General features: G+C 41.9%; 1 protein-coding gene across 4 annotated transcripts; it reads left to right on the top strand.

The window, feature by feature from the left end:
- Nucleotides 1–3,480: 3,480 nt before the first annotated feature.
- On the top strand, nucleotides 3,481–21,504 carry LOC125521758 (uncharacterized). 4 transcript variants are annotated; one of them, XM_048686820.2, is made up of 4 exons: nucleotides 3,481–3,664; nucleotides 3,824–4,054; nucleotides 17,920–19,922; nucleotides 21,121–21,504. In XM_048686820.2, exons 2-4 carry the CDS (start codon nucleotides 4,020–4,022, stop codon nucleotides 21,159–21,161), a joined length of 2,079 nt encoding a protein of 692 aa, XP_048542777.1. In that variant the 5' UTR covers nucleotides 3,481–3,664; nucleotides 3,824–4,019; the 3' UTR covers nucleotides 21,162–21,504. The 4 variants fall into 4 exon arrangements, with proteins under 4 accessions (XP_048542777.1, XP_048542776.1, XP_048542778.1 ...); XM_048686819.2 differs by having other exon boundaries at nucleotides 3,489–3,692; XM_048686821.2 differs by having other exon boundaries at nucleotides 3,489–3,664; nucleotides 3,889–4,054.
- The last annotated feature ends 1,324 nt before the right edge of the window (nucleotides 21,505–22,828 follow it).

Raw genomic sequence — 22,828 nt, forward strand, 5'->3', positions numbered from 1 at the left:
ACCCGAGGAGGAGCGCCGCACCTGGCCACTGTACATGAATGGCGGAGCTGTGGAAGAACGGCACGACGGCCAACTGCTCGGGAACGGGGTCTGTAGAAGAACACCATTGGCGCCGCCCGGGCTTCTATGTGACATCATGCTTCAGGGGCTCCTAGTCCACACCCTGCGCGATGCCGAGGGAGGCGGCCACTTCCACAATGTGGCTTGGGGACACAACCTGGGCTCATGGCGTGACGCCCATGAAGGCGACCACTTCGACTTCCACAACACAGTCTGCGAGGATGGCACCGAACACTGCCGACCGCGTGAATGTGTCGCCCGGCGGCGCACACATGCTCCGCCACGGAGAAGAATCAGCCACGGCGGAGCTCGACCGGAGACATGGAAGAAGTAAGGGGTGCTCACAACCTGTTCGTTGAAATGCTCGTGGAGGGAAAGAGGAAGAAATAACAAGAAAAGGTAAAGAAACACTTGAGTCATTGATAGGTGAGACCTTTCTCCAACTCAGCATATTGTCTACATATGTAAGCCGAACATGCAGGCCCTACTTGTCAGCTTGGCTGTTTTTGTGACTAAATCCAAAGCGTCAATCATGGTTTTGGGTACCGCCCGAGAAAAACAGTTACCGGGCGGTTACCGAGCTTCTCGTTGCCCCACGAAAAACGCGTATCCCGAGCAAAAAATTTCGAAATTTTTGAATTTTTACGTTCAGCGTTTACTACAATAGTATTGCAACTCTAGAATATCACCAAACGCAGCTGTGGCGCGGTGGTACAGTTCTACTACCGTCCTCGCGAGGGCGCTGGTTCGATTCCCACCTTTTGCACAACTTTTTTGGTTTATTTTTCAAAATATGTACATGAAAAAAGAGGACGGGAGAGGAATCGACCTCGCGACTTCTTTACTTAGCGCGCACAAGACATTCCACTGGGGTGCTACCAACTCCGTGCACAATATTGGTTCAACTTTTATCTATATCGAACTTAAAACAATTTGAATTCGAAATTCAATTATAAATTTCGTCCGAAATATGTTCGGTATTTCTCGGTAACCATGGTAACCGAGAATCTCGCCCCCCACGAGAAAATTCGTCCATTCGGAATCCAAAACCTTAGCGTCAATACTCCGTGTTATAGATTATGCGCAGAGTTGGTGGTTTTTTGTGCTCTGACACAAATATGGTACCAAGTTGTTATCCAGGCCCCAATTATGGTGGTTTTAGGTAAATAATTCTAAAGCCTCAGATGGCCTGAGCAAACGAGTACTCCAGTATTTTTTATAGGAGTAATTTGAGAGGTAGAGAGAGAGATGAGGTAATGTATTGGCTGGGTTGTGGTCCGCCCGGGAATGATGAGGCAAAGAAGAGAAGGAACAAGAGATTAGGCCCCGGAAAAAATTGGGGTTGATGTTGATTTATATTTGTATTTTCATTTTAAATATCCTTTTTAGTGGCTATTGCATTCAAAATAGAAAATTGCGCGGTCACGGCACATAGCGGTAGACTGCTAGCCATTCATTCCCGTCTAAAGATTAATGCAACATTGTGCAATATAAAAAAACTAGGCATTTTTCTTTGAGAATACACTGCTATCAAATCTGCCAATACGGTACCCGAGATCCCATCAATATTAGATTTTAGTCGGATACTACAAGGGTTTGCATGCATGTGTTGCTATTCTCTCTCTTCTCTCTCTTCCAAAGTAATTCATTCATTTATTTCACCTTTGCTAAATTAAATCATTTATATCTATTAAATCGAAATTCTGTTTTCAAAACTTTTTATATATTTGAACTCTTGTCGCAAAGACCATTAAAACAAGAACGATTATGGATACATTTTAAGTCGGGTTTAAAATTCATGAAACATATTTCACATAAATCATATGTATTTCAATTTCACATTTTTGAAGGAAAAAACACATTTCACTCTTTCAAATAAACTATTACTCTTACACATTTTGCAATAATCAGTTTGACAATATGACATTTCGGTTTCATATTGTTTTCACTATCAGAACCTACATTTCACTTCTCACTGGCTTGTTTCACAAAAAATCATATTTATTTTAATTCCACATTTTTGGGATAACATATTTCACTCTTTTGAAATAAACTATTACACATTTTCAAATAATCAGTTTCATAACTTGACATTTCAGTTTCATATTATTTTTAATTTTAGAACCCACATTTCACTTATCACTTGCTTGTTTCACAAAAACCACATCTATTTCAATTTCACATTTCTAAAAAAACATATTTCACTCATTTGAAATCGACTGTTACACATTTACAGATAATCAATTTCACAGGTTGACATTCAGTTTCATATTATTGTCATTTCCAAAACCCACATTTCACTTTTCACTGCTAGTTTCACAAAAATCACATATATTTTAGTTCCACAATTTTCAAATAACATATTTCACTCTTTGGAAAAAATCGTTACACATTTCCAAGTAAGCAGTTCCACAAGTTAAAATTTCAATTTTATATTGTTTTCATTTTCAGAAGCCACATTTTACTTTCCATTGGCTTGTTTCACCAAATCAAATCTATTTGAATTGCACATTTTTAAAATAACATATGCAATAGGTTTGTTTCACATATGGAATATATGAAATGTTGAAATTTAAACATGTTTGATAATCTATCCAAGATTGATCTTGTTCTAAAGGTCTCGGCGTCAGGAGTTCATATATATACATATACATATACATATATATATATATATATATATTAGAAACAAAATTCTAGTTTAAAAAATACTCTCTCCGTCCCAAAATAAGTGACTCGAGTTTGTACTAACTTTGTACTAAAGTTAATACAAAGTTGAGTCACTTATTTTGGGACGGAGGGAGTATGAATGAAAGCTTTGACAAGGTAAAATTGGATTTAGGCCTCTTTTGGTTTGTAGGAATCTCATAGGATTTCTATAGGATAGGATTTACATAGGAAAATTTCCTTTGAAGTTCTTTGGTTTGTAGGAATGGATTCCTATTCTTATGTAGGATAGGAATCAATCCTTCATATTTTTGAAGGAAAAAAAAACATTAGGTAAGATTCAATGGAAAAATTCTTATCATATGCATCAAATGCATCAAATGACATCAAATGACATCTTTGGTTTTCCTATTCCTGTAACATTTTTATCCTATGAACCAAAGGAGGCCTTACTGTGTAGGAGAGTGGAACTGATATTTCCTGTAAAGAACGGTGACAGAGGGAGAAAGATGCATGGAGGTGCTCGTGGTAGGACCAGATGATGATTTAAATCATTTGACTATATTAAAATACAAACAACTGAGAAATCAATACAAAGACTATACATGCAGGTGGGCCATAGGTTAGCACAAATCTCAGAACTAGAATGCGGTGCTAGATCTACCGGTATCATGCGTTGACGCGCAAAATGACTTTGCGCTATTACTTTCTGCTTCAAGACAATGTTGCCATAGCTATACAAAACGTGGCACACAACGAAGGGCCAATGTAACGAACCAATGAAGGTGCCACACGAGTGACTCCCATAACCACTCAAAGTTCTGCTCATCCCTCGCCCTCTCCGTCGGGATAACAGTGGCCACCGGCGCCCACCTACCCCTCGCTGGCGCCACCGCACCCGCACTAGAACATCTCCCACGCAGCGGAGAAGGTATCGCAGGTGTGTATTTACGTGGGTCTCAACCCAGGTATGGTCGCTGCAGATAAGATACTATACCCTTGGAATTGAAGCAACCTTTTCATTTTTTTTAATTTTTTTGGGATAATTGGAGCATCTTTCCTACCTTTACGTCATTCCTTCCTTCCAATGAGAGGATAGGATTCTTGCCTGCAATTGGAGCAGTTTTCCTACTTTTCCTTATTCGACACCCCTTTATGCGTGAGGCCTCCCCTGTCGCGAGCAGCGTGATAGTTCTATCACAGCGGCTTCCTCAAGCAGAGAAGTCAAGGAGTACCAAATATCAAGCCTGAGAGGGGAAGATAGACAGAAAAACAGAGCAACGGGCGTGCAAGCCATGAACACTAGCGTTGGATCGCCCGCGGATACGAGGTAACTCAGAAACTGCTTGATTTTCACTTATCAATATCACGGAGCATCGAACCTTACACCAGAGTATCCTGTTTTCTTCCTGCTTGGTCTACTCTAGACTAGATGATGTGTGTGTGTGTGCGCGCAATTTGTTAGGCTAATTGTTATTCGCTAAAACCATGCAGTAAGAATTAGTAGCATGTTCGTCACTTGGAGGCACGTGAGATGTGTCGGTGGCATGCGCCATAGTTGGCTTCTTCGGTGTGGAATGAGGTGTAAAGATACACGTGACCTGAAACATTAATCTGCCACAGATCCAGACTTGGCATCGGAGCACAAAGCGTATACTTCTTTTTTAACCGTAAACACGCACCTCCGATGTTTGTGGAACTGACAATATGTTAGGAAATTAAGCAAATTTTGATTATGTTTAATTCGGATTAGCATCATCAGAAGGATACTGTTGTGGCAAATCGCATAGTGACACACTAGAACTTTTAGCGGATACTCATATGGACCAAAGTCACGTGTCAAGACAGAGAAGATCAGAGCATATATACGAGTTCATCAAAAACTCCGTGCAGCAACTTCGTCGGCCATGGTGTTGAAGATGAGGTGATCATCACACACAAAGTAGTGGAAGCAGACGATCGGTTATCAAGGATGTAGTCAAATTTGAGCGATCAGCTGCATCAGGACGTCCCCAAAAACCTTACTCAGTGCGGGCTCTTAATGAACGAGGATCCGGAGGTCTTCTTTCCCGAACAGCTATGCATGCAGTCGCCGTAGAAGCAACGCAACACAAGGAACTTGGCTGGTGTGTGTGTGTGTGTGTGTGTGTGTGTGTTCTGTCTAATGTTGTGTTTGTAAGAAATCTCTAGAAGTAGAATCTATCCACAAAGAGCTCAAGTATTCACATACACACCTAGAGCCACCTTAATAGTGCACTGCCCAGCAAAACTTTTGTTCTTCCAACATGGCGCATAACATTAGGCTGAACCTGAACTCAATTCATGAAACATGACGCGCATGCTTGGGTGGTGTGGCGTGAAGTGGGTGACTGAGCGCAGACGTTAACGTTATTGCTCTAACAGCTCACCTTCTATATTGTGTAACTCTTTCTCAACCAGCATCATGAGACTAAACTTACACACTTGCAAATATCTCCTTTTAATTGACGATAACCCCCCCCCCCCCCCCCCCCACACACACACACACACACACTGGCGGAGCCAGGATTGGCCGACGCCCCAGGCGAGAAACTAAGGGTCAAAAAATAACCACCCCCCCCCCCCCCCCCTCCTAAAAATACAGTTTCAAAGCATATAAAAGTCAGGCAGGGGCGACGACGGCGACGCGTCTTCGGTTCGCTTCTGTGGTAGTAGTCGTTGCTAGGTAGTATATGAACCGGGATGTAATTTTTATTATATCTGGTGTTCATTTTATAAATTTCCCAAAAAAAGTATAAATTTTGAATTGCAAATCGGTGCATTCAGGCATTTTTTTAACTTAGCTGATTTAATAACAAATGCAAAATGTGAATTACTAAACCGGATTTGACATTTATGTTCTCTGCAGAACTACAAAACTAAGGAATACAATATGAAAAGGGAAAAGCATTAAGAATTAATAATCTTTTCTCAATCAAGCATCAAACAGTGGCAACTAGCAAGAGAAATTTCCCGCAAAAGAAAACTAGCAAGAAAAATTGGGATTTGGAAACAGTGGCTACCAAGAAAAATCTCTTCAGCAACTAGCCTAACACGGGCTACGCACGCTACGTCAAAACATCTTCGGTCATAAAAGACTCTCGTACGCTACGTACCAGCAGCACAGGCCCTTCTGCCTTTCTTGTTTTCGTTCACTTTTTGGTTATTGGGCTGGCTAATTGCCCAGCAACAGGGGTATGAAGTGGGCTGCGCCCCAGGCCAGCTTTTTTCTCTCTAGACATATAGGCTGGGAAATTTGTCACGCCCCAGGCCACTGCCTGGGGCCCAGATCCGCCCATGCCCCCCCCCCCCCCCCCCCCCCGAGACAGCTTACAACTTTGAACGTGTTATTTTTGCTATGTTAGTGTTTTTCATGGTTGCTAAAAACATACTTTTGATTTCCTGGTAGTTCATTGTTTTGGCATAAGTGTGCGGTGTCATTCCAGATATTTAAAGGGAATGAGGTATAAGATATAGTGGAACGAGGCCCATAAAATCTAACGGTCCCTCCATCAAATCTCATAGGCACATTGGATTGCATTTTGTTTCAATTGTATTATTTAATATGTCCGCAGTTTAGTGAAGATCGATTAAGGTTGACCTCCAGCAAGAGAAGCGGCCACCATTATCCACAACTGAACAACGAACAATGCCTTGAATTGTCAGTCTTGAGCTGACAAATTTCACTGAATGTCGTTACCAGTACATGAGTGCCAAGGCTGCCCCGCTGGTGGAACACATATGTCAAACTTCCCACCTTTCATGAGCTTACTAGATATTACCAGATCTTATAGACTTTGACCGGAAATTTAACTAATATAGGCGTGTAGAACACCGTCTTTACTTCCACAAGCAAAAATAAGACATTAAGAATAATTAGTATGACATATAGTATCAGTGAGAGAAGTGCACATTTGCTGAAGTGAGTTTATTAAATGTTCTCTCTAACAGCAGAGGTTTATTTTACCAAGTACTAATTCATTAGGTTTCCAGTCACATGTGTTGGGTTTTCCCTTCCACAAGTGTTGTCTGTCTCAAATCCATCTCCTTTGATGCATTATTTATCATATTCCTTAATAGACCTTTTGTAAAAGGATTTGCTAGATTTTTAGCTGTTGAAACATAATTTAACGCCATTACTCAGAGTTTTTCAATTTCTTGACATATTTTAATATTCTCTTTACGTGTCATGAACTCATCGTATTATCATTTGGACTACTCACTTTAGCAAATATAGTTTGATTTTTCATAGTTCGTGAGGATAGATGGTATGGGTTTTCCAAGCCCAGGCAAGTCCACTAGGAATTCACGAAGCCATTTTACTTCAAAAGTATTCGTATCTAATGTTGTGACGTCTTCTTCCATTATTCAGCTCGTTAGCTTGCAAGACTTCCATGATATAGCACCACAACCAAGAGTGAATATATATACACTTGTTGTCTTTATACCATCAACACCACATATCCAACTTGAGTCACTATACCCTTCAAGTACTCTTGGATACCCTGTGTAGTGGATGCCATAGCTCATGGTGCCTTTTACATAACGCATTACTCTCTCGGCAGCATGCTAATGATCATTCCCGGACTATAAAGAAAACGGTTTAGTTTGCTCATAGAAAACGAGATGTCAGGCCTCGTGACTCTTGCTGAATTGTTCGGCGAACCAATTATTTGAGAAAATCTCAATTGATTTCTAGTGGTTTTGACTCTTTCGAAGCAACATACAAAGATTATAAGCTGTTGCAAAAGTTTTGAATGGGAATACCCAAATCTGCTCAACACCTTTTCCACATAATGTGATTACACAAGGGTAATCACATTGTTTTCAATTCTCAACAACTTGTTGTTCAACATAACATTAGCTTCTCCACTATCTTTCATCTCAAGACATTGAGATAAGAAAGTTTTGATCTCTTCAATGACTTAGAGCGTGACCCCAATAATTAATATGTTATCAACACACAAGCATAAGATCACTCCCTCGCCCCACCATAGCATTAGTAGACAGATTTGTCGAAAACAAAACCTATGAAGTCAAGGTTTCGTCAAACTTCTTATGCAATTGCGTTGGTTCTTGTTTTGGAACAAACAAAAAATTTAACAACTTACAAGACCTCCTTTCCTGACCCGGCACTACAAATTCATCTGGTTGTTCCATATAAATTTTCTCGTCCAACTCCCCAACTAGGAAAGTTCTCTTAATGTCCATTTGGTGAATGAGAATGTCATGTGAGGTAGCCATGGATAATGGTATTTGAATTGTGGCTAGTCTAGCCACAAGTGAGTAAGTATCAAAGAAACCCTCACCTTGGTATGGGTATAAACCTTGAAAACAAGCCTTGCCTTGTGCTTTTTAATTAGTAGTACCATCAGATCTGTAATTTATTTGAATACACATTTACGTCTACTCTAAAGTGCAAGGCCAATTGGTGATCTGTCAAGTTCCATTAGCTAAGATAGCACCAATCTCTCTCTAAAGTGCTTCCGTCGAGTAGTCTACTCTCAAAGATGCTTCACCTTTTGAACTGGTAGTGGGATACATCATTAAGAAAATACTTTGAAGTTGTTTGTCTTTTTCTCCTTGGAGGAGCTTGATTGTTATCCTCATCAGAACATTCATCGCTGGAATGTTCAGAATCTTTCATTGGATTGAATGATTTAGGATCAGATTGTTGACTTGACATGCTAGGCATATCTCTTGTAGGAAAAATATCCTCTAATAAAGTTGCATCTTTAGACTCAAAGATGCTACCAAATTTCAGGTAAAGTACTCTACATTTCACCGCTAAAAATCTATAACCAATACTATGTGCAGTATATCCATTAATGACACAACAAATGGTTTTGGTGCAAGTTTGTGTTTCTTTAGAACCGCCACAATAACTTTTGCCAAGCAACCCTATGTACGCAAGTAGGAGCCTTAACCTTTTTTTACCATCGTTCAAACTAGTAGAGTGGCCCATGCAAATGCACATGCAATGTTATCAATCTTTATCATATATTTTAGTATTAGGCTATTAGAACAAAATCTAATTAATCATAAATTCATCTTAATTGTGTGAAAACTATAATATATGGGTCATTAATAAGTTTAATTTGAAAATAACAATATTTTATATAGTTTTTTGGATGGTTTTAGGAAGATAGCCTATAATTTCCCTTAACTTTTGGAAGTAAAGAACCAATTAGGATAAAGATTTATATTGATCACCAATGAGTAGTTGAACCAATATATTCCACCTTTCATTCATCACCCACTATCCATTTTTATTTCCTATCCCATCTTCATATTGTTGAATCTCTTTCATCACTTGAGCTCTGCTTCTTTAATGCCTCCATGTTACTGCACAACTGGAGAGAAACAATTGACTTAGTATATAATAAAAATACAACATTTATTACATTTTGCAGTAGGAATTGGCGGATATGCATCTTATCACCATGGAAAACTAAGAGCGTTAGTGTCTTCATTTGAAAATTATGTTAAGAATACTAATTGTATCTCATACATAGATGATTCGTTAGGCATGGGCAAGGTCTCCAGTATCCAAATTTGACCTTTTTTTGCACATGTATTAGTGAAATAAAAACATGCGGTATGGTTTTATCTGGCAAACTTATTGCTAACATTTCCACCTCATGAACCTAAATATTACTCCCTTTGAAAATTGAGGACATTTTTAATACTTAAAATATGTATTATTTCATATTCATTAGAAATGAAAAGTGTTATTCCCTATGTATCCATACTAAATGTCAAAATTTTCGCTACAATGCATGTGTGCGTGTCCTAGAATATATAATTGTGGGTAATTTGCTTAGTTTTGTCTGTCAGTGTCTCCAAGACAAATTTGCCAAAGTTTCTTGATCATAGAGAGTTGTTTTATACAATGGCGAAAAGAGTTTCCCCCGTTTTCTAATATAAAACAACCAACACCAATCACAGAACAAGTGCTTTGGCAGAGAACACATCAAGCCCAAAAGAAAAGAGAAAAAGAAAAAGAAACTAATGCCCAAAACGACAGCTCAACGAAGCGTGGATGACCTGCCGCCGATGCGCCCATCAGAATCGTCCACCACACTCCTAGACTCCAAACCGCCGCGTAATAAGCAGCACCGCCAAGAAGGAATGGGACGACGACGCTGCTGCCCGGACAAGTCCTAGGGTTTCCCCCGGCACACGAAGGGGAGTGGGGGATGGGTACCTCCGACACCCTTCAGGAGCCGGATGAACCGGCAGGGATTTCTCCCGCACCCAAAACGCCACTACCCAACCGATCCGAAGCCTTCCAAACAACTTGACACCCACCAACATGCGCCACCACGATCTTGATGCCACCCACATCTTCTCATTGAGTTCACCATCACGAGGCCTAGAGGACGGAGAGAGGGAGCGTCAGGAAGCGGGGGCGACATCACCGAAGCCGCACGGGAGGGAACCACCAACACCGCCAACGCGCCAGAGGCCAGTGCCTCCAGCACCGTCATGAGAGCCGCCCGGGCACGGCAGCAGAGGCATGCCAGGCCTCCCGCGGGCTCGGTCGGGCCCTGAACGGGCCCACAAAGCCTCCACCGCCATGCTGCAGCACATCGGCGCTAGCGCCGCCGCCACCCACCAGCTCGACGCGGCACCTCCGCCTCCAGGGAGCCACGCCACCGACACTTCCTGCCGTCTGCCCGCCCAGACCCAGATGAGGCCCAAAGGGGCTTGAATCTGGGCCGAGCGGGCGCCGCCAGCTCACGCTGTCGCGCTGCAGAGCCCCCGTGCCCACGGCCAGTCACCCCACCGCCTCATCGAACCGCCGCTGCCTGGGAGCACCCCTCGGATCCGTGCAGCCCCATGCTGGAGCATCCTTTTGGGGGAAAGGCCGGGGGACGCCATCGGCGCTGCCCGGGCCTGACCCAGCGACGGCTACTGGAGAGAGGGATTGGGGGAGGGGTCAGGTGTGCGGCCAGTCACCCGTGGGGGGTGACGAGATCGCGAGAGGCTGAGGGGGTTTATTCTATCAGTTTTTTATTCAATAGAGACGGATTGGCATAATGTTATTCCTTGGTAAAGTTGTGGCATTTATGTCAAATTTTAATTAATTGTAATATTTTGCCAAAAATAAGTCTCTTGTAAGCATGCCCTTAATTAGTTGCATATATTCGTTTTGGATTGACTGGTTCAGATTTTATGCTTTTGAATGAAGCATCTGTGAATTTAATGTTGATTGCCAAAAAATGATACAACTTTGTTTCGATAAAAAATAAAACATATATTTAGTTCATTTGACGGCTCATGTTAAAAAAGTACGCCGATAGGGGAGAACTATCTTATGCTTTCCACTTATATGATTATAGAAAGGTCCGGATTACCAAAGATATGGCAAGGCAAAGGATAATTTGAAAAATTCACTGCCTATAGTTGCAATGAATATTTTTATTGTAATTCTACAATATTCCAGATTGTCACATAGTCGATAAATAATGCGGCTAGATAACAAACGAAGGAAGATATCTTTACTACAATTATAGCACTTGATTATCGTTCTTTGTACACATAAACTCTAGGGTGAATCTAGTAATTAGAAAATCATATACACATAGATTTTGGTGACATGTAGTTACTACTATGTCGACTTTAATGTAAGGATTGGATGCAAATTTATTGATGTCTTCCTTTAACTTTTCTCATATTTATCACATTTTCTCATTGTATCCTTAATTTAGAATGAATACTCACAAACTAACCCCTATGTGTTGGATTATAAGGTGTCACATACAAAAATCAAGAATCGTGTGTCGTACTTACAATGGGAATTATTCCTTCCTTTGGCATCTAGACTAATAATTTATGATCTATGTGACACTCTAGAATATTGGAGAATTAGAGTCAGCGTAATTCACTACAAACCATATATGGAATATTTTGTAAATTAACCTCCCCCACCATTTCTTCGATAAACCAACAGTGTCTGACATGGCGTTAAGCAAGTGAGATAGAGTTTCATTTTTCCTTCCAACAATCCAATTGTATTTAAAGGAATTAAGAGATGCCCTCTCATGGATTATGCCATGTTCAATGCAAAAAAAATTAAATTCCTTAGAAAAGTACTATCCACCATAATTAGACCGAATCATTTTGATTTTTCTTTCAAGCTGATTCCCAACTTTTAGAATTTATTGATTTTGAAGTAGTCTAGAGCCTCATTTTTCATTTTCAAAAGACATAACAATATCTAGTGGAATCACTAGTGAAAGTCATGAAGTATTTCTTTCACCTTTTGTCAACACATCATTCATCTCACACATATCTAAATGTACCAACTCTAATGGTGCCCTTGTGAGGCTTTTGAGGTTGCTTAAATTGCACACATGCTTGGCAATTAGATCCTTTGGCTAAGGTGAATTTTGGAACTAAACTCATACTAACTAGCCATGTGATATAAGTATATAACCAAAATTTATGTGACAAAATTATGAATGCGAAACATTAATCTAATCGGCGCTAGTGCATACATGGTTCACAACTTTATTACAAAGGTCCTCTAAAGAGTGATGAAACAAACCTCCACATTCACAGCCCTTTCCAACAAAAGGATCCATACATAGACAATGTCTCAGGGTGCCTGATAAGAGGTAAACAAGGATTGTTTTTAACATACACATGACTATTAGCACTAGTGTCAACCCACCAATCGGTAGATTGACATACTGAAAAAATATTTGGTAAATTACCATATCTAGATGTTATCCTTTCGGTATTGCCAATGATCATCTTGATAGATTTTGAACCTTATCCAACATCATTTTCTGGCCATGGCGGTCCGTACATTGAGGAGCTTAATGACACGTCTCACCGCAAACCTAGCTATGATCTTTCTCCTTGTTCTTGTTGTGCCCCTTTTGGGCCTTCTTCCTCTTGAAGTTGTCAGTGTTGGAGATTTTGTTCTTTCCCGTGAAATTGTGGGCATTTTTTTGCATCCCATTAGCAGTGGAACGTCCATATACTCCTTTAGATTGGGTGACCTTTGCCCTTGCCTTCTCTTCAACATCCAAAGATCCAATGAGACTTCAATATAGGCCTCTTGCATCTGGTGTTTCCAAGAGTGGAAAAGTTCCTCCATGTAGGAGGAAACATAGAAACAATGCTCCCGACAACAAAATTGTTGAATAACATACATTTAGGGAGCTCGAATTCTTTTTTACATCCACTACAGCTCAAGGGCTTGTCCAACCAAGGACTTGTTCTTAACCATTATGTAGTCATTAAACTCCTCTATAGTATTATAGTTCACCACCAAGATCGGTGATGCCGAAACTCGATTCAAGTGCATCCCACGTTTATTTGGCATCCTTCATATGAAATATGCATCAACCAACCTGTTACCCAGCACACTTATGACGACACCAACAAAGGTTACAGTGGCCTTCGAGAATGTATTGTCTTTATTCAAGAGTAAGCAGTCCCCTCGTAGTGCCAGCCGAAACCCAGCACACGTTGATAGCGGTGAGACACATGATGGTTTTGGTCTACCACCTTTTGAAATGAGCACGTGCAAACATGCTCGGTTTCATAGCAGCAGCAAAATCAGCCAACAAAAATTACCTAAAACACATAATGTTTTTGAATTGTTAGGAAATTAAGCAATTTTTGGTTAAGCTTAATCAAGATTCACAACAAGGTTATTGACATAGAAAATTGAATACGGCAGACTAGGAACATCTAGCTGATACTCGTATGGTCAAGAGAGAGAAGATTAGAGCATATGGGTTCACCGAAAACTCTGGTGGAGCAACTTCATCGCCTATGGTGTTGAAGTTAATTGATCATCCGCCACAGAGAAAGTGGTGACAGCAGATGATCACCCCTCGCCCATTGCAGGTTCTCAAGAGAAACAGTTTCAGAGGCCTCCTCTCGCGTGCAGAAGCAGTGCAACACAAGGAACTTGACTGGTGTTTGTGTTCTGTCTACTGTTGTGTCTGCTTTTGTAGCCCCTCTCCTATGTATATATTTACTCCACATAGACAAGATGGGTGGAGAATGAAGAGATGAAGATGACACACGATGGAAGAAATCTCTCCAGGCAAAACTTGCCTTAGTAGTGTGCTGTCAAGCAAAAAAATAGTTATACCAATAAGACGCATAACAATAGCCGAAACCTGATCCGGAGTTGATTCATGACACATGCCCGTTGCGTAGTGGGTGTGGAGTGAATTGGCGCACGTCATTTATCTCTTTACTCATGTTAATAAAAAGTAGTAGAACAATTCATATTATATATTGATGATGCCACTCGTGCTCAACTAACAAGATGGTACTGAACTTACCCACCTACCATGCAAGTTAAATGCGCATTTGAGATTTGAGAGTTATAACTAGGCAGAGACCCATAAAATCTATCACGGTAGTACATCATAAAAGGTATACGCCACATGATTCAACAAATTATCATTTGGATCCTACAGTAAGCTTGTCTGTTGTATATATCTCAATGGATAGTTATCCTTGATGCTTTCGAATCAGAAACTTAGTTAATCGAGGGTAGCTTGGATGGTTTGGTTGAACCAGGTCACCATGGTTCAAGTCTTAGTGGCTTAAAGTTCGCACCAGTGCTTGCATTTTTTGGATTTATTTCAGCCTTCCCAGTGTTGTTCATTCTGTGGGAAAAGACATTTATGTTGATTATAAGGTGACGGGTGACTTTGTCAATCACAAAATTTGTCGGCTTGTTTCTTTAGGTGCTCATAAGGATAGGCTATGTGTGCATTCCCTAACATCTGGTTTGGTTGGGGATAATTAGGGGGAATGGGAATTGAAGGGGTACGAGACTTTAAATCTATTGTTTGGTTGGAGGAATTGGGAATTTATAAGGGAATAGTTATGGGACTTGAGACTCCAACTCTCACCGTTTATTAACAGGGGAGGAGGTGGTAGTTGGGAGGCAATTGTTTTAGTGAGTTAATCTAACCGTTCATCATAACTTGTTTTAACTTCCTTTGTCTAGTCCCTCGTCAATTCCCACGAACCAAACAAGGAATTAAAGTTTGTCCTTAATTCTCACACATAATTCCTATCGTGCATCAAACAGAAGATTGGGAATAAAACGACTCATCCCATGTCTAATCTCAATACAAATCCTTATTCTAAACTCCCATCCCCCTTCCTAAATATTGCCAAACACACTGTAAGAGTGATTGTGCATACATGTATAAGAGTCTTGAGTTAATATATGAAACTCTAGGCATGTCGGCGGTCTCTAAAATCATTTTGGAGATAAAACTATAAGATACCCCGTGCATGATATTTGAGTATTTTGACATTATATTTGGATGAATAATATGAGAACTAAAACTAAGAACATATAAGATTTCTTGTATTTAATTATTGATGAGGCGGATCTTTTTTCATGCATGTTTGCATATTGAGTTTGGTCTTTTGCATGCATATTTACATGATAAGGTGACATGCATGAATGTTAAAATAAATAAATTAATATGGACTAGGGGCCGCCCGGGGGTGCGAAAGGCGGGTCCTTTTCGCTCGTATCTTTGGTTGGGGCAACGAGGGGGCTCAGGTGAGATGGTGTCAAGGTCTTGGATGCCGGGGTGGCGGCCCTGGTGGTGGTTCCACGGTGCTCATGGGCAGAGCCCGTGGCTCGGTGCTACCCAGTTGCCACGGCCGTGTGGGCGTGGTGGCTGGTGTGTGGCATGCAGTTGTGGTGAGTGTGGCCGGGTGAAAACCTGATCTATCTTCGGACGGACTGGCGGCGATGAATTTCGTTCCCTTCTTGAAAGTGTCATCGCGGCTCTCATTGCCTGTCGTGTTGCTCTAGGGGGAACCCTGATTCTCAGATCGGGGGATGATGGCGCTCCGGTGTCGTATCATTCCTGAAGGCGCCGCCTTGGAGCCCACAGTTCATCATATGTGGCTTCACTTAGTATGTAGAGTAGAACTAGGGGCCCTTAGTATGTAGAGTATGACATCCGTGAAGAGTTATCAACCAAGATTAGAGTTTTAAATAACCAGTTATAGCTCTGCTATAGCGGTTTGAGAAGGGTGCTGTCAAATGGTGTTCATGTAATTGTTGTCCGGTGAAGTTATTAAATAGCCGGTTATAGCCTCGCTTTAGCTGATTTGGAGAACCCGACACTATTTGGCATAGTCTGCTATTTAAAACTATGATGGTGATATCAATGGTTTTGAAGTGCTCCTGTTATAAATGGTAATCGGGAGTACTCTAACTGAATGGGCAAACTGTAAAAAAATCATAAATACTTGATAGAGCCTTTCCAAATAATATCTATGAGGTATAGATCTCACAATGCAACCGGATCAACCATGTAGCCTCACCGATGGTATTAGATAACGATAGTAGCCAGTGATAAAAATTCATGTAAAAAAACATGTTGTGCTATCTTACGTGTTTTCTAGTTCGTATATAGTCCCTATTGAAATACCTAAAAAGACTTAATTATATTTAAAACGGAGAGAGTATTTTTTTCCAAACCTACGTGCAATCTGCAGAGAATGCCGAAGACCAAGCAGATAAGCATTGTAAATTTGTATACCTTTTTTTTAAGCTGTAAATTTGTATACCTGGTTGTCACAAAACCCTAGTTTGCTTCGCGGTCGATCACGAATGTCGCTGTTGCTGCTTATGCCACGCATAGAAAGCGGAGCTAGATCGTAGGCTTGGCCTTGCCGCTGCTACCGTTGTCACACGTTCAGAGAGGATTTCGAGGTAGCGGCGACCAGACCGATCACCGATCAGCCAAGGCGCTGCCATGATAGAGGAGCAAAGAAAGATGAAAAGAAGCCTGATCTGATGCATCATGCGTCGCACCTACATTTTCTGAGGGAATGCGTTGCACCTGCCTGGCTGCCTAGAGTCCTATCAAACCAAAAGATCGCTAAATTTTCAGAAACAGAATCATCATTTTTTTCGGAAACAGAATCATCGCTAGTTACTCGGCTTCTTCGTTACGATGATAGTTGCTCGTATTACCACTTGGGCCAATCCCAACAGCATCATCTTTTTTCTAGCGCGCGTGCAGGTTAAGCTTCTACATAGCAGTCCGTATCGGGGGCCCCTTCGTAGTCGGGGGCCCTGGGCGGCCGCCCCTCTCGCCCCCCCTCAGGGCCGGCCCTGGCTAGACGGCTAGGTATATAACTAAGAGAGAGGATGTAGGACCCCCTATGTAAAATTAATGTATATAACTAAGCATAATTTAGACGGCTAGGTATATAGCTCTTTGAGCTGTATGGTGTGCCCGTTAACTATAAGGGATCAAGAACACCAGTGATGTCAAAAATAGGGCCGCACCCTAACGTTCTCAACTTATAAGTTTTTCTTTACTAGTGTATGGTGTTTTTTCTTGAAAAGGAGGATATCCCCGGCCATTGCATCAACACGATATATACAATCATATATTATTAGTAATGCAAAATCCAGCAACCGAACAACATTGCCATAGAAATAAAGCAAAAAAAATATATGAGGCCGCATGCCTCGCGATAGTGATTCCACCAGATAGCCACTAACCCTTTGTTACAAGACACCTTCAAATGAAAAATACACGACTACTCGGTCACGCTTTCAAGAAGGAATCGTCGCACGTGCGTCGATAATGACGAGTCCACCACAAGGTTGAACTCTAGATTCTCATTCCCAAAGCCAAGTTTCAATCCACCACGTTCACCAAAGACATGACACAGGCACGCGTCGACATAACCCAATCAGAGATCTTGTTTTTCCACTGGAGTGCATAAACTCATCGTTCAAGCCGTTTGTACCATCCGCCCTTATCCGGCTACCGACTTCTCGATAGCCAGATATCTCTGAAGAAGACAACGGAAGACAAAGACGTCCCATACCACTTGCCTCCCACTACTAGTGTATGGTGTGCCCGTCAACTACAAGGCATCCGTACCAACTTTGCCAATCTTAAGATCTACAAGCTCAGACTTTCAAAGGTGTTCATAGGGATAAGGTATGCGTGCATCTAGGGATGCATGAGTGTACGTGTGTACATGCTTTGTATTGTGTTTCTTAAGAAATGTAATAAGGCAGGTGTCCTTCATTCTCTTCTAATCAATTATTGATCGGTGTATACATAAATTTATTTCATTCTCAGATACGTGCCAGATTGCAAATTAGTATTGAGTGTGGAATTGATTATCTTTTATCAGGAACAATACGTCGATCATCTCATTGCCCGGTGCCCAGCAGCTATGGAACCAGTGGGAGATCCAATGCCTGGTGCTGGCGAGCTTCTCCTTGCAAGTCTTCCTCCTCTTTTTCCCAGGAGTTCGAAAGCGCCGCAGGTCCAGCGTCCTCAGCTTGCTGCTGTGGGTTGCGTACCTGCTGGCAGACTACGTCGCAACCTTCACCCTCGGCCGCCTGGCGCTCCACCTCAATGACCCACGCCACCAGCTCCTGCTCTTCTGGACTCCCTTCCTGCTCCTCCACCTTGGCGGACAGGAGACGATCACGGCATTCTCCAAGGAGGACAGCTTGCTGTGGAAGCGTCACCTCCTGAGCCTCGGCTCGCAGGTCCTGCTGGCCGTCTACATCGTCACCAAGTCATGGCACGTCGTCAGCACCAAGCAGCTTATGGCACCCATGGTGCTGATGTTCATTGCCGGGACAATCAAATACGCGGAGAGGATATGGGCGCTCATGGTCGCAGGCATCTCCATCACGCCCGGGAGCAGCTCCATGTCGGACTATGTGCTCAACGTAGAGAGTAGTGTCCTTGATGATGCAGAGTCCTATTTCCAGAGGCTCCATGATCTTTTATCAAGTGAAAGCCAGGACAAGATAGATTACGAGGGCCTCGTGGAGGTGGCTGGGAAGGGGATGCGGATATGGTTGAATTTCTTGACGGACATGGCTCCTTTCTTGATGTGGAACAAAGGTGACACAATTGACCGCGCCATCAGGAAGTTGAGAGGCCTGAGGAAGCCAGAGCTCCGGCACCAGATCGCCTACAAGTTGGCCGAGATCCAGCTCTCACTAGTCTATGACTTCATGTACACCAAGTATGGGGTGCTCCAGTACCACCTCAACCTCGTCTACAGTGGGATTGAGCGGCTCGTCACGTTTGGTGCAACCTCCGCGGCGCTGGTGCTGTTCCTGAAGGCTGACCTGGATGGGCAATTCGCCTACGACGTGAGAGCCGATGTCAAGGTATCCTACGTGCTGTTAGCCGGTGCAGTCGCACTGGATTTGACCTCCATTTTCATGGTCATCTCGTCATACTGGCCGTACCTGCCAGGCCGAAGCCCCTTTGTGAAGATTGGATTCCCTGGTAAGAGGGCAATGTTCAATCTGACCAAGCTTGTCCATCCACTGGGGAAGGGGTTGTGGTCAGGGCAGATGGCGCAGTATAACCTGATTAGTGAGTGCATCAACGAGAAGCAAGCTAATCTGTTCGTATGGGTTTTGCGCAAGGTTGGCCTTGTGTCTGACGTCAAGCACATAAAAGTCTCTCCTGATCTCAAGGAGTTCCTCTTTGGGAAGCTGCTGGATATAGGGGCCACTAAACACGTGCACCATTACTGGAAATGGGACTGCAGCACGTTCCGCGGCCAATGGGCACGGTCGACACTGGAGGAGACAGCGGAAGGAAGGTCGATAGATCAGTCCATCCTCAACCTGGAGGGCGGAACTATCGCGAGTGCCGTCCTCATGTGGCATATGATCACCGAGATGTGCTTCTATAATACCACCGACGACCACTGCTCCTCCACCCTTCACAGGGACATGAGTAGGCAGTTGTCAAACTACGTCATGTACCTCGTCGGCAAGTGTGGCGTCAAGAACGGAAGCGATGGACGTTTCGAGTACGGTAAGCTCCGGCGCGACGTGAGCAAAGCTCTCGCTCACAAACGTTTCTCCGGGGGGCGCCTGGAGCAGAAGAAGGTCATCCTGTACGCCTACGAGGGGCGTGGGGTTTTCACCTCCCGTGCCAGTGCTGCCGCCAAGGAGCTGCTCAAGATCACAAGCTCAGCTGAAAGATGGGAGTTCATAGCTACCGTGTGGACTGAGATGCTTTGCTTCCTTGCACAGAACTGCGAGGCGGCATTCCACATCAAGAATCTGAGCACTGGTGGTGAGTTCGTCACGCACGTCAGGATCTTATCGATTATTCTGGGCATTCCTTTTCTCCGAGAGGCATGGCAAGCTCAAGGTAATTAATGAAACTTCCTAATTAAGGGCCTTTACAAATTATTGAAGATATTACTTTTCTTCTTGCGAAAACTTCTAGGCTTTATTATTTGGGGAATTTTGGTTTCTGTCACTTTATAAATGATGTTACTGTGGATTCTCTGGTAAAAAATCTTGTATGCTAGCACATACAAAATGGGTGTATCTAGGTCTCAGTCGATTGAGACTTAACCAAGTCTTAATCAAGTGATATACTCACGCTGTCCCGAAATAAGTGTATCAACTTTGTACTATATAAGAAGAAGAAAAACTGAAAATGTTTTTTTTGTATGAATCTTCATGCAAGATCAAAGGAATATAGCATGAACTGAAACATAAGGAAGTCTTAGTCGACTGAACCTTAGCAAAACTGATACAAAATATAGCAAACGTTATCGTTTCATTCTTTGCACACTGAATTGTACCTGAAATTTTACATGCAGGTCAGTTCGTGCCTAATCAAATTATTTAGATATTCCACAACAGTTCTAAATTTAGGCCTTTTCAGTATCAAAGCATTGGGGTAGTTTGACAGGGATGTAAACCGGGTCCCTAAGTTTGAGATGTACTGGAAATAAAGTGGTCAACCTTGATGACAACAGTACGGAAAATACGTCTAGATACATCCATTTCAGCAACAAGTAATATGAATCGGAGGGAGTACTATTCAAAAAGGTGTACTTTTAGGTGCCTAGCGTAATACAATTTTAAAGTAGCCTAAACTTATGCCTGCTTTCTATGCTGGTATGATAGCTCAATCCCTTTTTGGAACATATAAATTAAAAAAAATGCAACAATTGCGGTGTGAACGACGCAGATTGTTCCAAATGGCTAATTATTTATTTAGAAGTAATAAGTTCAATGCTTTCAGACTTCACAATATGATTGGACAGTTACAAATCAATTAGTGATATATCTATAGATCAAATTAAACTAGAGTTTCAATGAAGTGTTTCGTGAGTGAGATTGAATAAGATTCACATATTTCCATGGTTTAATGATGTGATCATTGGTTGGTATGAATTTTGAGCCCTTTTTTACAAGATATATTGAGTTTAAGAGTTCCGTTTTGGTTCACCTTTTTAACTGTATTTATGCATGCTTACATCTTAAATTATTTAGTTTTAAATTTTTGGTATTATCTTTGGAAATACTCACCCCTCCTAAATGTCATAAATCAGCTAGGGATGACACGGAGTATTCTGATTTCGTAATGTTTTAAATCAAATAACTTGGAGGATCCCAACTTCAACCCTTTGGAAGATGTTGATTATGTTGAGACCGATTTTGCTGACAAAGAAGAAGTACAATTCATGTGCTGGTTATGGAGCTTGTCGGACATTTTAACAAAAAAATGAATTCTTTATTCCTACCTATTCTGTTATGAAACTAAGATGATAGCCTTATGCTATGCGAAACTTGTATTTCATAAGCTACTGATGTGTAAACATGTGCATTTCATGACTGCGGATGATGTTGTAAGAGTAAGAGACCTTGTAATTTTTTTTGCTGTTAAAGTGTGTATGTGAACTTACTACCTAACTAGCATGCTGGCCTTCGCAATTGTCCGTACTGCGCCAAAACTGTTAAATATTTATGTTTATGCTATGAAACGAAATATCCTCTAATTTACCACCATTTCAACCACACAATGGTTTAGACATGGACGAATTTCTAAAGTTGTAACTTTAGCTACATTTTATATAGGATTATGTTGGCAAACTAATAAAAATAATTATGAATTTCACAAAAAAATAAGGGCGCAAATATCCAGCTGACGTTCACCCTGGTGGAGGCTTGCTGATTGGTTTCCTCTTGGAGGCTCGATCGACCGAACGATCTTGTTCGTTGGAAGAAAAATCCCATGCTGAAAACATTAGTAGAAAAAGGGTCAAATGTTCAGCTCATTAGTCCCGGTTTGTATTTGAGCCGGCACTAATGTGACCATTAGTGTCGGTTCCAACGGCTAGGCGGGCCGCTCTCATTAGTACCGGTTTGTGCCGAACTTTTAGCACCGGTTCGTGCCACGAGCCGGTACTAAAGAGAGTGGTGGCAGAATGTTGTCAGTCTGGGCCCCTTCAGCACCTTCAGTACGGGTTCGTGCCTCGAACCGATACTAAAGGTCGTCCTATATAAACCTTTCGTCCACCCGCGCTATGTTCTTCCCCCTTTCCCCCCTCCTCTCTGTTCTTCCCTTCTTCCTTGAGCTCATCACACATTTTTCCCAAACTTTGTAAAGATTTGAAGGCCCCCATTCATTCAAATGATCACAAAGGTTAGCAACTTTGTCCTTTCATCTCTCATTGCTGGATTACCTCTTGCAATGGTTTATATAGTGATTAATTTGTGGGTTTTAGTAATTTGGGAGGAATTATATGTGGTAGTATTTGATTTATATGCAATTTAAGTCAAAATAACACTTAGTTTGCATATATAGGTGTGGTTTACTTAGTGCCTTCTAAATCTCCGTCGTAACCACCGTCGGTCGCCCGCACCGTCCCGTCACCAGCACCACCTTGTGGTGAGCCTCTTGTTCTTATCTTTTTTATATAAAAAATTCATGTTTGTGTGATTTGGATATATAGTTACTCGTATAATTATCTTACCCGTATGTTGTTTGTTATACATAGTGCCATGGTTTTGATATCCCTCCCCGTCGGCCCTCGTCCGTGTTATGATTCAGATGTGGTATATTCTCTTTTAAAACTATTTGTTGCATTTCGTGTTTATGAGAAATTATGCCCATCAAGTTGACATAGATATTTTTATCTAGGAGGTATGTGAACCGGAAATTCCAACTGACCCTCACTACAAGAAATATGTCAACTAGTGACCTTCTGTCAGTGACCCTAGAAGAATTGGTCATAGATCTATGACCATTTGAGACCA

This window comes from Triticum urartu, chromosome 7A, assembly GCF_056163025.1.
Source record: "Triticum urartu cultivar PI428250 chromosome 7A, HENAU_Tu73, whole genome shotgun sequence".
NCBI classification, from domain to species: domain Eukaryota; kingdom Viridiplantae; phylum Streptophyta; class Magnoliopsida; order Poales; family Poaceae; genus Triticum; species Triticum urartu.

Bases quoted from the DNA above. Each gene is read 5' to 3' on its own strand.
- LOC125521758 (XM_048686820.2), top strand. From the start codon at position 4,020: ATGAACACTAGCGTTGGATCGCCCGCGGATACGAG. The intron at 4,055-17,919 runs GTAACTCAGAAA...ATCTTTTATCAG, and splicing joins GGATCGCCCGCGGATACGAG to GAACAATACGTCGATCATCT. The intron at 19,923-21,120 runs GTAATTAATGAA...GTCATAAATCAG, and splicing joins AGAGGCATGGCAAGCTCAAG to CTAGGGATGACACGGAGTAT.